Source organism: Lygodium microphyllum, chromosome 9, assembly GCF_053477565.2.
Source record: "Lygodium microphyllum isolate KBCC chromosome 9, Lygodium_microphyllum_v1.1.10, whole genome shotgun sequence".
Lineage (NCBI taxonomy): Eukaryota > Viridiplantae > Streptophyta > Polypodiopsida > Schizaeales > Lygodiaceae > Lygodium > Lygodium microphyllum.
In genome coordinates, this window is record NC_141143.1 from 111,738,140 (window position 1) to 111,756,106 (window position 17,967).

Consider the following 17,967-nt stretch of genomic DNA (forward strand, 5'->3'; position numbering starts at 1 on the left):
AGTATCTAGTTTTCTATCTAAAACACTTGTCATATACTTGACCTTCCATGTGCTTTTTTAAGACCCAGCAAGTTCCACTGAACATAACCACAAAGATATAACCGTTTTCATCTGGTTCAAAACTTGTTAATGATTGGCATTTAAGTTGAGTAAGCCAGAAGTGTTAAGTAGTAAACTCTTGAACATGTTAACTGCCTATGTTTTACGGTTTGAGCTTGTTTCAGTAACTGAAAGGCCCCCTTTTTTTGTTGGTTTGTTGACGTTGCTTAATGTTCAATTAGAATGGTAGCTTGACTTCTGTGGTAGCAAGGGGTGATGCAAGTGTTTTCTGAACCTTTCTATTCCTATGGTGGTTGTTTTCTTATATTCATACTGGTTTGTTTTTTCTTTGATCAGAAACTTTATCTTGTTTTTCCATGGCTTATAGTATGATGTGCATGCTGGGTATTTTGTTGAATGGCTACTACTTACTACCTATTATTATCTAATATCAGGTGAGAACCGTTGATGGTCCAGCTGATCTTCAAATACCGCCTGGAACACAACCTGGTGATGTGCTTGTGTTGTCAAAGAGAGGAGTACCTAAATTGAACAAGCCTTCAGTCCGAGGAGACCATTTCTTTACCATAAAGGTGTCTATTCCAACTCGTCTAAGGTATCCCCCCTTTTGATGCAATTGAGGACTTTTTAATCCTATTTCTTAAAATCATAATGTTCTGTTTGGAATCTGTGAAAGACAAGTTGTTTATTGACTGTTACAGTGAAGCTGAACGTGAACTTGTGGAGGACCTTGCAAATCTCTATGCAAAGAATAGCCCAAGGATTCGCTCGGGAAGGCAACAACGTAAGATGACATTGAAAAGTTTCAGATGGTCCCAAGTCTAAGCATGTGTTAGATACTCGTGTAGGTTAAGATAAAGGAGCTTTTCATAGGACTTCATGCTCAATAGCTATGCTATAGGACTGATTGTGTTAAGTTCTTATCTTCGCTTTGTGTTGTTTCTCAGTATTATCTTCTTATCTTGAATTTATTTTGTATATTTAGGAGCAAAAGTTGACAGTGAAACAAGCAGTGTTGGCAAAGTAACTGCAGATGATCGGGTGGGGAAAGAGACCAGTGAGGGTGAAGGACTATGGGGCTCCATCAAGAAGCTTGCAGGGTGAGATATTACTTTACCCTTACGTAGTACAATTCATACAAGGAGATGAAAATGCAGACACTAAATTCAGGGTAACATAGTGCCTGTCATGTGCTTGTGATCCTGAGGAATACACAATCCCCTTCATCGTAGATGACATATCTCTTGTTCATGTTGGCTAGTCTCGTGTGAGACTCGAGCAGTCTTCACTGACTCTACACTCTCTGCATAGGTGTCACGGATCTGGTATCTGACTAAATAGGAAGACACAGTTTTGTCAAAAGACAACCAAAAACAGTGTCCAAAGCCACCCCATATATGTTCTAGTGTCACCAAAAAAGAAAGAAGCCTTTGAAATTGTTTAAACATATTGGGACTGTGCTAGACATTCATCATGCAATCATGCACATGTTTCATGAAAGGATAGGCTGCTGCAAAACCCAGTGGTAGTAAACACAGCAGCCGTGCAACTGGGACAACAAACATGATGATGAACAACCACACAGTTGTACACTCAGGCATGCAATGAAGGCTGACATGTATTCAACCAATTGCAATCACATAGTTAGCACTTATATCTAGCTAGACAAGGGACTTAAGTGTGCCTACTACAGGTTATGTAGACTTTTATACCCCTTAGTAGCACTCTTTGGATATAGCTTCTATTTGACTTCAAAACTGGCTCAACTTTAAATCCCCACTCAAATTAGAGTGTAAAAAGATGCCTCCCCAAACTCCAATTGGTTACAGCTTTCTGATTGAATTGCTAATTTGCTTGCTTGCTGAAGGCAACATGTAACTTACCCCAGATGCACGAGAAACACAATGTCTAGTGCACCTGTCTGTGAGACCTTTCATACTACCTATTGAGGTGTGTCCATGTCGCCCATTCAAGTGGGCACATTCTTATCTGTTGAGACAAGTCACATAGCCGAAATGCAAGTGGGTGCATGTGACACATCTTCAGGAAATGAATTTCTGGGTAAGGTGCTCCAGTTGGCTGATGTAAAATCTCAAATAGAGATAAAAATATACATGCGAGTCCCAAAATCTGGTTTGCCATAACTCCAGTCTAGAGGGTGCTCTAGTTTACAGTCAATCTGCATCAGTGTGAGGAAATATAGATGCATTTCACCCTGAGAATGTTTAAAGCGTTCAAATTTCATCTGTGCATGATACTGCATTCATGTCTATGAATGAACTTTGTTTGATGCTTTGCCAGTGTTGATTGAGTTCTCAAGTTTCCAGACTGCATACATGTGCCTTACTAAAGCATGTATGGATAGGCTTAGTCATGTATAGTAGTTAGTTTAGTTGTGCACGAATCTACTTATCCATTCAAGATTGGTACTGTTGCGGATGGTACATGCAACTTAAATTTACTTCATGCCTCAGCAGTGTGTACGGTGTTGTGACACTCAAATGAATACAAATAGCTTCGACAGCCTTGTAGTTTGGATGATTACTGAGAACTATGGATATGGGTGTCTGAGTTTGTGCCAGTGTTTGTCTTTTTGAGTGAACCTGTCAACTATGTTGCTTGGGGCTTTTGAATGCTTGAAGACACTGATTTGGCTGTGGGGGTGGCTGAGTTGTGTTGATATGCTTCTGTTTTCTTCAAGGCATATTCGGAGCAGTTTTTTTAATTGCAAAGTAGGAACTAGGATTTTCAGACCAGATAACATTGTCAATTGGACATCCTGCATTTTTTGGTTGCATGGGTCTGGTGGGAAACCTGGCAGGCAACGATCAAGGGCTGATGATTTCGGGTGTATCAGTGTCCATGCCCTGGTCTTTCAGCAGCACACTTTCCCTGCACCAAGCGTTTCAATCTCAAGCAGAAATTGCCTCCTTTTGCTGCTTATACTCTTAACATTAGTGATCTTGCCTGCAGTAGTGAACACCTTCCAAGGAAGACTAATTAAACATAAACATAGGCATTAAGGATACTCGGCATTAACAAGATGCACGGTTCTTTGGTGAGTGCCTGAAATTTGTATGTTCCTCTGTTTTTGGATGGCATGAATTACATAGATCGGCTGCGACCGGGGTTCTGAGATGGCTAAGGGACAATCTCTAGAGGACTGACACCATATATTTTTTTCCCATTACCATATTTTCTTTCAACAATTGATGTAGACATTACTATGGAAAGAACCAAACTGAGTTTCCAAACATGGAGTGGGCATGTAACAGTTCACCGCTATTCTTTGGAGTGAATGTATAATAATGGAAGCTCCAAGTTTCAGTAGAGAAGACCTCAGGCATGATATGTCGTTTCTATTCTGAGTAAGAAGAATGATAGATAAGACTCGTACGCTCACTCAAGGATTAAGATAAGGAGTTCTTGATCTCTCCAAGTTAATCATAGAAATCATCGGTTGAATGTAGTATCTTGTAAGCCCAAAAAGAAGCTTCAATGGATGAGAGAGAGAGAGAGAGAGAGAGAGAGTTCTTGATCTCTCCAAGTTAATCATAGAAATCATCGGTTGAATGTGATATCTTGTTAGCCCAAAAAGAAGCTTCAATGGATGAGAGAGAGAGAGAGAGAGAGAGAGAGAGAGAGAATACGTGTCCATGTCTCACTCACACACATGCACGCACGCGCACGCGCACGCACACACACACACACACACACACACAGAAGTAGTAACTTTTCTCAATGAATGCATTTGGGTCAAATAGTATATTTTCTCAATGCTTTTATGGAGGGTTGAGCATTTTTGAGAGTTTCCCATGCCTTTTTAGTTCAATGATGTGTGTTGAGCCACCTCATTTGAACAAGGATTCTATTGTAATGTCATTGTAGGCATCTTGACTTCTTAACATTGTAAACTCCCTTGAAGAGTATCCAAATTGTCCTTGTGCACTTATCCACAACCCTACCACTTTATGTGTAAGCTTGTATAAAGGCACTCCATCTTCATGAATAAACAAGTTTTCCTACAAACACTTCAATGTTGGTTCGTTCAAGAGTGTATTGTTGGTTTTCAAATCGTTGACATTATTGTAGTGTGTATGTTTGGCTATGAAGAGGCTTATGTACACCCTATGTGGCTTCCATAAATATAGAAATGTAGAGATACAAGTTGGAGGAGTATTCTCATTTGATGAAATCTTTACTCAAAGATCTATTGTAGTAAAACCTTGAACCCATGATAACAGAAAGACACCAAAATGCATATGTGATGTAAATGATAAATACTCCTCTTGTTAGTGTGTTATTCATTTGCATAATTTAAAGCTTAGTATTTGGAATTCATAAAATAGAGTCGATAGACTAGGTTTGGAGGGGGTTGTGTATAACTTTAATTACATGCATAAAGTTTTGGGCAATTTAAAATGGGTATAATTTGATGTGTCATAAAGCAAATATTTTGGTGCTCTTGTGTATGCCTTACTTGGAGGGGATTGCAAATGCTTCATTATGTAAGGTTTTAGGTAGTGTAGAGTGCTCATCATTATGTGCTAGCACATCTTGCTTTAAGGTGTTTGAAAGATTGTAGCTTTACTATGCTTTTAATGTGTCAATGTTGCTTGCTACTCTTCTATCTCCACTCTTATAAGCTATGTTGCCTTTTGAGGTTTGTTTGTTCACCTCATATGTTGTAGACTCAAAATTTAGGCCATTTGCCTTTGCAATAGGTTACTTCAATCTTTAGTGCCATAGGTACTTAACTAATATATGTAACCTAACTCTTATATGTAATCAACAATTGGTTTTAGTCCTATTCTATTATATTTTGTATGTTCCTTGGCTTGGGGTTTAACTAAGTTGAGTCGAGCTTAGATTTTTTTTAATGTACACATTGCAATTGTGTTTATGCCATGCATGGAAACAACCACCTCATTCTCAAGGTATTCACCAATCTCATGGCTACATTTGTGTAGGTGTGCTATATTCACATGTATCAAAAGATAAATTACATTCAGAAATATGAGCCTCTTGTAGATGTTTGAGTCTCATAATTATCATTGCTCAAGGACCAATTCATCAATTTAACATATTTTACATATTCATTGTTTGAGGTATGCTATAGGTGAGGATGGCTTAGAAGTAAAGTGATTATTACTTAATCAGGTTAATGTTGGGATATGGATCAACTTGATTACTATAATGCTTAATTGTTTAAGCTATTCACGCAAATCTTAACAGATAGGTTAGGGATTTCGAGACCTTTGAGTTGATATGCTTATAGGGTGATCAATTTTTGTAGATGTAGAGTCTCATGTTATATAACCATTGACATATGTTGAATTAGTTTGGGCTAGATATGCAAAGTAAATACATTTATGAACATTCCATATATGAGGGGAGATTAAATAAGAAGTCAAGAAAATAAGATATAGAGAAACACCTCAATAAAATTTAAGGCAAGTGGATACAACATGTAGAAATATGTCAATAAACTTTGCACATCATGGGGTTTGGAAATTGTTGTTAAAATTAATGTAGGAGATTTGAGTTTAGAGGCTTAAACCCACATGAGGTAGGTGCTTTTGTCATGTGTATGCTAAAAGGCAAAGAGAAACTCAAACTTTATGAAACATGGCTAGAGAATAATCTAAATCAAGTTCCTTAAGATTGGCTCCCAAGTCAGAACATGAAAATGTTGGGCATATATCAAGAAGTTCAAGCAAGCAATACGAACCATTAATTTCTATTAGTATACATGTTTCCAAAAATATGCATCCCCATCGAAATCAAATTTGAAACTTTATTTTACTCTCCCTCTTATAGTAGATGATCTTTGTACACAAGCCATGCACATCGAGTCACTGGTAACATGTTCATGTTTTATCAAGCTTGGGCTTGGGATGGTCAAAGGCCTTACTTTAGTGTCAAGAAATATACAAAAAAACTTGAGTAAATTTAAAATTCAAGTGATGCACCTAGAAAACTCCAACATTCAATTATGAGTTCCACTTATACTAGAGATTTTGCAACTCGTGAAAATCCCCTTCAACTAGTTACCAATGCACAAGATCCTTGCTGGCTTGTTAAATTTGAAGTAAAAAATGTGAATTTTAGCGAGGGGCTTTTCTTGGAAGCTTCTTGAAATCAGCTACATAAGGTGAGAGAAACCCATGATGCAATCTGTTCCATCCTAGACTCTTCGGAGGAAGGTTTAATAGGACATACTCCACCTCTTATTCAAGGATGTTGGCATTAAATTAAGAGTAATTTTGGAGTCACTTGAGCTATAATTCCAAAACATCAAGAGAATTGGATTTATAGTAGTTGTGCACACCTAAATCAATTGAGGTCAATTAATTACCATACTCCTATAGATCTTGCCATCTCCTTTGGTTACAATCCTAATAAAGATATTGCATTAAAAAATAAATTGAGTATTCACTTATTTATCTTTCTTAAACCTTACTGTACTACACAAAAGAGAGACAAACTTTATAGATCTAAATATTTTTGTAGTCCTATTTAAATAGGCTAATGGGATAATTTCAACCCAACAAAGTCAAAATGGAGGGTAGACAATGCCTTTGTTTGGGTGGATGCAAGCAAAGATCTTCCACAACCTCAGTATTACCAAAGCCATGTTACTTATTGAATTGATTAAGTATTGTAAGAATAATAGGAGGGCTACTTTAGACAATATGAATAACTTACTGTGTAGATAACACCTCCTTTTCTCTAGATTTTGTCTATAGGACTAGATCAATTCTAACTTACTACTACTGTAGTTGATCACTCAACTTAGGTCTCTAAAATAGGAATTAGAGTTCTATCCTAAAATCTAGGGATTCTTTCATCTTTCAAGAAGGACTTCCTATCATTTATGCCCCCTTGACATAGTTGCAATGGTTCTAGGAGAACACCTTAGGTTTCTTATATTTGAGAGAGAGTTTGTTTCAAATTGAGTTCTCAATATCTTAAGAACCACCATTTAACATTCTCTTTGCCTCTCTTAAGTGTGGCTTTGGACTCTCGGGAATATAACCATCACCTTTGTAGTCTTGGTAGATTTTTGGGCAGCAACCATGCACCCATTGATAGATACCCTACTTTAGGGTAGGACTTCTCAAGGTGATTCCGGTTGAGCTATGCTTGCAATCCCTCCTGGTTCCCATTTTGGGCCTGCAAAATAGATAGTGCTTATATGGCCACCTACTCGGGTGTCTGTGATGGAGCAAATGTAGACGTATGTGTTGCATACTACCCATAATATACTGCCATGGAGTTTGCCATGTGAGATGATGCGAATGTGTTGGATCCAAGATCAACCACACAGTGGAGAAGAAAAAGGGTAGTATGCACAATTGCAAGGAGATTTTTATCCTCGGATGGGTGTATGCAAATATAGGTTTTTCCCTCATCCAAAGCACTTTGTTCATAAAACACAATGCTAATGCAAGTTTTATGCAAGAGGTAATGCAAAATGTCATGTTCAAATAGAATGCTTATGCAATGGTACCAATTGGACAATGTCCTCATAGGGGATTTGTTTACTTTCCCAAGCACCCTTTCAAAATTATATTTATCAAGGCACATATGGATAATGATACAAAGTAAATAAGTAGCTAAATGAAATGGTGACTAAAATCCTCTAAGTACTAAGAGAAGAACCTGCCACCTCTCACCATTGGATGGTGGAAAGGAAAACTATGTGGACTCCCTCTCCCAATCATACCGATATCAAAGGGGAGGGAGCATCCACTTTGATTTGTGGATGAAGGTAGCAAAGGTTTGGGTGATTGATTGATTTGGTGAGAATGTTTGCAATATTGTTGGATGATGGTACTTTGAGAGAGTGTAAGCGGAAAGGAAAGTGAACACAGAGAAGGAGATAATAGTGAGAGAAATAAGGTGAGAGAAGGAACAAAATTGACAACAATGGCCAAAGGATACATGGTTGCAACAGTCAGTCCCAACACGTAGCTCTACGCATTAGTGTAGGTACTAGACTGTAGTAAGGGGATGAGAGAATGAGGAGGATTGGCTGATCATGAAGGATCAATGATGGATAATGAGAGTGAAGAGGGCAATTTGCCTATACATAGGCAAACTAGGGCATAAAGTGGCAAGTCCCAAAATATGGGTGCCTAGGATAGCCTAAAGTGCTAAAAAAGAAACATACTTTTGCACCGTCTATGTAAAGTGCCTAAAGCACATAAAATGACATGCAAAGACAATGTTAGGGCTCCTAATGTCCTTGTTTGACAAAAGCTGTCTCAATCTTATTACATTAGGTAGTTTTAGAGTTATTTTTAGACAATCCTTCAAACCAATCATCCTAACATATTTTGAAAATCCCATACAATTTTCTTTAGATACATTTTTCTCCGCTCATTGCTTATTCATGCACATTGTCTAATGATTATGCTTTAAGTTCCATAATAGAACATGGTTGCTTGTGCTGACTAGTCAAGGTTACTATCCCTTTAAAAAAATAATGCAATAGAACCCCTTCCGATTTCAGCTGACATGCATACTAATTTTCTTTTTAGGTAATTTTTGCCACCTAATAAACTTGACCTAAGTAGGCCTCAACTCTTTCTTACCTATAAATACCGATAACCCATAATTTTCATGCATATAACTAAGTGCTATACATGATGTATGCATTTAAATAGTTTTTACATTATTTCAATAATTTATCAACAAGAAAACCAATATAACACCTGTATAATTTCCACAAAGAGAGAACCACATCATATCACTCAAAAACATGCCACTATCCAAAAGAGTATAGCTCCTCCTCTTAAATCTTTTTTGCATCTAAAATAAGAACCATTCTAGAGTCATGTGAGCCACAACCGAATCCAAAACACATAAAAATAATGATCAGATCTATAATAAATGTGCACATCTATATTAACAATCATCGCCATACCCATAGGCATCTTGTTGTCTCATTTGATAACCCTAATAAAGGTGTTACAAGTTCACGGGTGTTACAATGAAAGGATGGAGGGACATAGATGGATTTTCTTAGATATGTATAAACCTACACTACTGAGTGAGAGAGAGAGAGAGAGAGAGAGAGAGAGAGAGAGAGAGAGAGAGAGAGAGAGAGAGAGAGAGAGAGAGAGAGAGAGAGAGAGAGAGAGAGAGAGAGAGAGAGAGAGAGAGAGAGAGAGAGAGAGAGAGAGAGAGAGAGGTAGGTCTTTTGAGGCCAATGTTGACCTAAAGGGAAAATCGGATACACCATAAATTTTACATTCCACTTCGGGTGCCAAAATGCATAATCAAACTAGAAATGCAAAAAAAGGGAAAAGGGAAAAAGGTAAGGTACAATCTATGTGGTGACATTTCTACACTTCCCGATCACTTCTCTTTTGTCTTGGCTCTTTTGAACTCCTCAATGCTGGCTCTACCTTGTCTATGGATTGCCCATTTTCCTTGTGTTCATGCTTCTTGTCATTCTTGTTTCTTGTTCTTGAGTTGGGTGGATATTGGCTCATCCACCATCCATATCTTGGTTCCTTGTAGGGATTTAGTTTGCTTCATTACCTTGAATGTTTTATCAATATCTTCATTTCTTGTAGAGATTTAGTTTGCTTCATTACCTCAATCTTTTCTTGCTTTGATCAAGGGATCTCCAATCTTAATCAAGGGAATGGCTCTACACACCTTTCTTTGCATGGTTTCATATTTCATAACAAAAGTGTCTTTATCTATTTGTCCATTTTTCCAAGTCCGCCATCTTATCCCATCCTTCCTCCAAGCTCCCATATTTTGATTTCTTTCACCATCCATTCTTGGTGTTGTTTTCCTTCAATCTATGTTATGTAGTCTTTCACTATAATTTTTTTCTTTGCTTCAAATTGATGTACCTTGTGGATAATATTGTCATCTACTTCCTTTTGTTGATTGATTTGTTCTTTTGATATTTGGACCTTCTAAGTAAAGACAGTGGAAGCATACTAAACAAAGAAAGAAAGAGAATGAGAGATTCAACATGTTCTAAGAACTACAGATCTGATTAGTAAGGAAAGGAGAAAAGAGGTTGTGTCCTAGGTTAGAAAAATGCAATAGTTTGATTTAGGCCCTACAAGAGAGTAGAAGCATACTTGCTACCAAGGTTCATAGCGATGTTATCTCATGGTGCAGTTCACCTCCTCGTAAATTTATTTATTGTTGCGTTTGTAGGATTGGAGGGATACTTCCACTATTGTCACCTTATATGCTTGTATCGTCAACCATCAATGCACATTAAAAGCATTTGAATAGATTACTAAACTTATAAGCGAAAACCCATTTATGCTGGCAATCCATAAGCATCTTGAGAGTTGGATTTTGGGACTTGTTTTTGAAGCGTTTGAGCCCATTCTTGGAGCGGAAAAGTGCCGCAAGGCATCAAGGACCAAATTTTCATGCAAAATTGAACGATGGTGGATGGTCAAGCTAGAGTTTTCCTAGGTGGATTTCAATGCCGAGAATCCAACACAAGTCTCCGTTCGTTGATTGGATGTCATTTGACCTCCCATTTAATCCTTGCAAGGTTTAGTGCTCTAAAGTAGCTATGTGATTTGGGAGCCAAAAAGCATATGATGGGGTCAAGCTTTATAGATTTTGATGTCACGAAGCCAGTCGTCCATTCCGATTGCAATTCTGAGTCAATTTGCCCCTCCAAACAAGTCGAAAACCCTCGCGGAGTAGTGTGAAAGTGGTTTTTTCAAAGTGGACATTTAATAAATGACATGAAATGAAATATAAATGAAAAAGAACATGCAAATTCTTGCCTGACAGGAGGAGGGGGTGTTTTTTGTTTTTGCGCCCCATTTTTGGATGGATGTGTGCCTCTTCAACACCTTGATCAAGAGAGAGAGAGATGGAAGGCTGATCTACATGCCAAGAGCAAGATTTTGACTGTAAGCATGTGAAATATGATCAAGAAAATGAAATTCTTATTTCTTAGTCTTTATCTCTCCTCTCTCCTCTCTCCTCTCTCCTCTCTCCTCTCTCCTCTCTCCTCTCTCCTCTCTCCTCTCTCCTCTCTCCTCTCTCCTCTCTCCTCTCTCCTCTCTCCTCTCTCCTCTCTCCTCTTGCTGCCCGTTCATATGCTTTATTCTATGAGAGAAGGGGGTGGGATTTGATAAAAGATGCTGATGGAGTGATGGTGCTGGAGTGCAATGGATCATAGATCGGCCTGTGGAATAGCATCAGTGAGGCCAAGAAAGAGCGCAAATGGCCTCCCAACCTTGAAATACAAGTCTCAAAGAGCGAGTTTTTATACGTAAGTGGGGAGTCAACGGGAAGCTGAGAATGACACGAGCCAAGCTCAAGAGTCGGGAAGCCGTGCTCTGATACCAGTTGAAAGGTGAGAAGGATCGAAGCTTGCACTCGAGAGCTATGGTGGGAGGGCAAGAGCAAAAAGGAGAGAGATAAGAAATGGGAACTCCAACAATCACAATGTGTGACCGGGCCTTCCTTTATTCAAACTGTCACTAAAAGAATAAAGAATAAAGTGACGGTGACGGGCGCCCGCCACCTGCAGTGTGCAGTGGCGGTGACTATCAATGTAGTAATACACGGGTGGCTAGGTGGAGGCGCCTTTACCCCCAACACTTAGGGATCCCTTAGGTGTATTACAATTCTCTCATAATCAAGGATATGCTCAAGATTTGGAACATAAGATTTCAATAGGCTTACATGGAATACATTATGAATCTTTAAATTAGGAGGTAAGGCTAGCTTGTAGGCACGTGTCCTAAGTCATTTATGATTTTGCACGATGCACAATATCAGGGACTAGGTTTGTTGAATTTTCCAAGAGATAAGGAATTGTTCTTGGGTCAAACCCTTAGGAAGACCATGTCACCTTCCTTAAAGATTCAATCTATCCTCTTTGGGCCTATATAGGCATTCTGTTGATCCTAGGCCACCTTTATGTTTTGATAGATTGGATTGATCTACTCCTACATGTCATCTAACATCATTTTTGAGGCTTCTCCCTTATAGTGGAATCAGAAACATTTAAAAGATATAAGTATTATGTCTTGTATAATGCTTGGAATGGTGTCATCCTGATGCTTTGTTGTTGGAATGAAGCATTATAGGCATACTCTACTAGTGGGATATATTCAATCCACCTCTCTGGTTCTCTACTATAGTAGGATCTTAAAATATCATCCAAAACTAGATTGACTCTTTTGCTTTGCCCATCTATTTGTAGGTGATAAAACCATGCTAAAACATAGCTAGCTTTCGATGGCCTAAAAGAGGTTAGTCCAAAATTCAGAGGTAAAGAGAGTATCACAATAACAAATGATCCTTTTCGGGAGTCCATCAAGTAGTCAAAATATTTTGTTAATGAATATTATAGCAATGTGAAGCCTTATGAGTTGATTTGACATGAATTGCATGAGCTACCGTAAATTTTATTCTTCAATTCCCTGCTTTTGGGTACATAAAGTCTTTGTTGATAGTACATTAGCTCATCTTGAGGAGAATAGTTCTTGAACTTGGCCTTATCCTTGAAGGTCCCCTTCTCTAGGTGGATAATCCTTTTTATCTCTAGGTATTTTGGATCATTGGGGGCTTCAACACAACCACTACATCCAGAATGGGATTGCTAGGCATTGAGAAGAGACTTGTGAGGCTTCCCCACCTTGCAATTATTAGGGCATTTGAGAGGGCTTTTTGACTAAGAGAATCAACCACTACATTCTCTTTGACAAGGTGATACCTAACCTTGAAGTTAAATTCTTAAAGGACTTTGATCCATCTTCTTTGCCTTATGTTGAGATCTGGTTATGTGAAGATCCATTTTAGGCACTCATAATTAGTGATGATTATGAATCTACAACCAAGTAGATAGTGGCACCATAGTTTGAAAGTGTGGATGATTGCTAGTAGCTCCAAATCATGTGTAGCATAATTCTTCTCATATGGCTTGAGTTTTCAAGAAGAGTGACCTTCTTGCAAAGGCACATAACCCACTGCTACAATGCTAGCAACTGTGAGACGAGTTCAAATTCTTGGGAAAAGTTAGGGCGCTTTAACGTTGGTGTAGTAGTGATACATATCTTTAGCTTATTAAAGCTCTCTTGCTCCATAGGAGTCTACACTATCTTGGTATGATTCTTGAGGAGTTTAGTTAAGGGACTGACAATAAGGGTATTATTTTTGATGAAGATACAATACCATACTATGAGTCATAGGAATCCCTTAATTTCACAAATATTCTGTGAAAGTAGCCAATCCTAAACATTCTTCACCTTAGCTAGATCAATCAAGTTTCCTTTGTAGGGGCCGAGACAATGAAACCTAGGTACTTGATCATTTTTTTGAAGAATGACATTTATTGTGCTTTGCATAGAGTTTATTTACACTCAAGGTTTGAAGAACAATTTGGAGGTCCTTCGGGTGGACTTCTTCTTCTTTGGAATAGGCCAAGATTTCATAAACAAATACAATGATAAATTTTTTGAGGTATGGCCTAAAAATGTCATGTAATAATATGTTGAAAGTAGCTAGTGCATTAGTCAAACCAAAGGACATAACAATAAATTCAAAATGGCTATATCTAGTGCTAAAAGAAGTCGTTGGGATATCCTTTTCTTTAATTTGGATTAGATAGTAACTTGATATTAGATCAATTTTTGAAAATATTTTTCTCCTTGAAGTCTATCAACCAACTTGTTAATTTGTGGGATGGGGTATTTATTTTGTATGGTTACTTGATTCAATCTGCGATAGTTAATGCCAAGCCTCAAGATCCCATCTAGATTCTTTTGAAAGAGCACAAGGCCCCCCCAAGGTGAATTGTTAGGTTTGATAAACCCTTGTTCTAATGGATGTTTGAGTTGTTCTTTTAATGCAATGGCCTTAGAAATAGACATTTTATAAGGTCCTTTTGCAATTTAAAGTTCAGCTCCTAGGATTACCTTGATCTCAGTATCTACTTCATGGCTAGGAGGTAACTCTGTTAAATTCTCGAGAAACACATGAGCATACTCACTAAGCCATGAAGGTTCTTTGAGATTTTTGGGTGGTTTGACTATCAGTTTTCTAGTGGTTTATGATTTACTTGCAACATTTTTATACACTTATGAGACATGAAGGAATGAGTAGTACAACAATCAATAAAAGTTTTACCTTGGTGCTCCACAGGCACTTGCAAGGACAGTATATTGGCATGTCCAACCTCTTGATTATTGATGGCTAAATGGATGGCACCTCTTTCCACCTCTTCATATAAATGGAAAGATATTCTTCTTCTTCTCCAACTAAGAAACAAGCTTGTTCACCTACCCCTCATCCCACTCCTTCTTCATATAAATGGAAAGATATTCTTCTTCTCCAACTAAGAAACAAGCTTGTTCACCTATCCCTCATCCCACTCCTTTTTCTTGCCCTTGATTATTGAAATTATCCCTTGTTGGTGGGGAGGGTTATGGAGAAGGGTTAGCATTGGCATTGTTTGCTCGGCAAGACATTAGGCTCTAAAGTGGCATGGTTGGTTGCATATGAAGTGATAGGGTTGGGTTCCTTGGTTAGCATTTACAAGATCAGAGTTATTATTGTTGGATTCGTGGTTAGGGCCATTGTTGACAATGTGATTCTAATTTCTTATCTAAAGGCTAACTCTTGCCCTTTTTGGATAGCGAAATCCATAGTTTGAGAAGTTGTAGTAGCCCAAAAATTGCATTATGAAGGGAGTTCACTAAGGGCTACTCATAGTAGAATATAATCAAGGTTAGAGGGCTTCATGGATTTTCATGGCTTTACTTGCTTTAATAGAAACTTCTTTTCTTGTTGATTAGCCAAATATGCTCTAAGATGCTGGCTGAAAATTATGTGGCATCAAGGGATTTGATCTTTAGAAATGGGCTCCATTGATGCTTCTTGGGCTATGATTGGCTAAAAATCTTGGGCAAGATTGCTATGAACTTCTCTTAGATATATATAGATTTTTTTAAAAGAGGAAGCTTATACACTTAGAAGGGATTCATGATAATGTATACTTTTAACTTATTAGAGCTAAGAGACTTAAAAAGGAAAATAAGAAATAGTCACAAATCTTTGTCTTGCACTTGAATAAAGAAGTTACATATTAGTCCTCAAACTTTGGCTAGGAATTCAACATTGAAAGCTTTGTTAGAAGAATTCAAGGATTTGTTTTAAATGCCTATAGCCCTCCCTCCTAAGAGACAGGTGGATCACCCCATTGAATTAGAGCCCAATTCTAAGCTAGTGAATCAAGCCACTTTATGTGCTCTCAAAATGTGAGCACGAAGAAGTTGTTAAGCAAGTAAAATAGTTGTTAAAGATGGGATTTATCGAGCCTAGTTCTTCTCCTTATATGTTCTAGTCCTATTAGTTAAGAAGAAAGATGGTTCCTTTAGAATGTGTATTGACTATAGAGACCTAAATAAGATGACGATGATCAAGAGCATGTAAAACCCTTTTATTTTTAAGTTTGTGCTCATATTTTTTGATGATATCCTTATTTACAATAAGTTACTAGAACAACACTTATCAAATGTAAGAAGGGTGTTTGACATATTTAGAGAGTATAGACTATTTGCTAAGAAGAGCAAGTGTGTATATTCATACAAATAACAATGGAGTACTTAGGCCACATTGTAAATGAAAATGGGATACAAACTGACCCCAAAAAGGTGTAATGTGTAAAGGATTGGCCAATACAATCAAACACCACTTCCCTACATGGGTTTCTTAGTATCTCATCATTTTATCATAGACCCATCAAGCATTACGTGACCATTGCAACACCCTTGACAAATATATTGGAGAAAGAAACAATTGGCCCCCTTCCTAGTATGCATTGATTACTCAAAGGAGTTTACCATCTAGTGTGATGGCAGTGGGAGGGGTATATGCGCTGTTTTATTACAAAAACAAGGTATAATTGCATTTGAGAGTCACACGGTTGATGAAAAGGAAATGTAGGTGAATGTATATGACCAAAAAATATTAGCCATCCTTCATGCAATTAAGAAGTGGCATTAAAAACTCTATGGTAGCCAATTTAGAGTAAAGAGTGACCATAGAGTCCTCAACAAGTACTCCCTGATTCAATCTACTTTAACTCCTAATTAGAGGAGATGGGTGGCAATCTTACAAAATTATTTTAATATCACTTAGACACCAGAGGCAAAGATAATGTAGTGGCTTATTCACTCTCACAGATCTAGGTATGCAAAGTATTATCCATATCAAAACCACATGGTGATTGGATTGAGGAGCTTTAGGAGGCCTATCTACTAAATGAAGAATTTAGCCACATATTTCAAAAGTTATAACATGGGTTAATAGAAGAGAATTCATAGTATCAACTTAAGAATGGCCTCATATAGTCTCATGGAAAAATTGACATCCCTGACACCTCTCATTTCACATGAAAGATTATGGAAGCCCCTTTGTTGGTGGCCACCTAGGTGTATTCAAGACCTATGAAAAAATTGCCAAGAGCTTTTACTAGAAGGGCCTATGAAGGGATGTCAAATACTTTGTCTCTTGTTACATTCCATACCAATAGAATAAGGATATCAATGTTATGAGAGCTCATTTATTACAGCCCTTATCTATCCTTGTGGGAAAATGGGCGTATATTACTATGACTTGCAACTAGCATAGGAGTTTCCCCTTTCGAGGCATTGTATGGGTATAAGGTGCCCCTCCCTATATTCCTCTTCAATGACAAGATAAACCCCTTAGAGCAAAGAGGAATTAGAATGAATGTATGCCCTACTTTAGCAATGTAAGGTGAATCTTAGGAAAGCCCAAGAGCACATGAAGCTCTATGCATGTAAAAAGAGAAGACACATGGAGTTCCAACAGGGAGAGTTAGTTCTTTGGAAGGTGCCAAAGTCCCACTTTTCTACTTTCAAGGATGGCACTAGCAAATAAGCTAGCCCATAGATTATATGGGCTGTATAGGGTCATAAAAAGGGTAGGTGACTTGGTTTATCATTTGGAAATCCCCTCCGCAACTAAGATTCATAATATGTTTCATGTCAACCAACCAAATCCCTTCATTGGAACCTCATGGATTATATAGAAGAGTTACTTTCCATAGATCAAGAAAGCATCATTCAATATATCCTTGAGGCCATCATTAGGTAGTGTGACAAGCAACTAAGGTCTAGGTCCATCAAAGAATACCTCATTAAATGTCAAGATCTACCCTTGGAAGAAGCCTCTTGGTGATCAATATCCATTTTAGAGGTGTTGTTTCACTTAAAAGATGCTAATTTGGCTAAAGTCTAACTAGACATGGCCTAGTTAACCATTAGGCAACACTATGTCTTAAACTAGTTTTGACCTTGCACTACTTACAACAAAGTGCATCCTAGCTAAGTCAAAAGTAGTCCTTCATCAATAGAGAAGTTTTGTTACTAAAATTTGAGTTTAGGGTCTTGTTCTTTGGCTTGGACCTCCCTTAACATTTTTTGATGTCTCAGGTCTTTAACAACTTCTTCTCTAACAATCCCCAAGATAGGATTTTGGCCATTAACACCATGGTAGCTAGAGATATTGCTTTGGAGGGTTCCTCTAAGATGAGAGCATAGAGAAATGCTTTGTGGTTTAGGTTGTTTGGTACTGCATTTTCTTTGCCTAGCATGTATTTGATTTACGATCCTTTTTGGAAACCCATGAAGGCTAAAGATCTCCTTAACAAAGAGCATTATAATATTTGAAGCATTGTAGTTGTTCTTGATTGGCATATGCACCTTTGTCAACATGTCCACAATCACTAAGATTGAGTTGTATCCTCTTTGAACTAAGGGTAATCCAACTATGAATCCTTATCGATAAATTCTAATTTCAGTGGGCCAATCAATTCTAATCTACAATGATAGATAGATTGGTTGCCTCTCAAGCAATTCTTCCTAT

At 37.8% G+C, this 17,967-nt stretch overlaps 1 protein-coding gene across 2 annotated transcripts in view; it reads left to right on the forward strand.

Moving 5' to 3' along the window:
- LOC148031425 (Molecular chaperone Hsp40/DnaJ family protein) overlaps positions 1–3,685 on the forward strand; it is a 108,736-nt gene extending 105,051 nt beyond the window's left edge. Inside the window, exons 8-11 of one of the 2 annotated variants that reach the window (XM_087684963.1) lie at positions 495–655; positions 762–844; positions 1,046–1,160; positions 2,882–3,162. In XM_087684963.1, coding sequence (XP_087541089.1) covers positions 495–655; positions 762–844; positions 1,046–1,160; positions 2,882–3,083 — 561 coding nt within the window. In that variant the 3' untranslated portion in view covers positions 3,084–3,162. The other variant, XM_087684964.1, reaches the window with a different exon arrangement.
- The last annotated feature ends 14,282 nt before the right edge of the window (positions 3,686–17,967 follow it).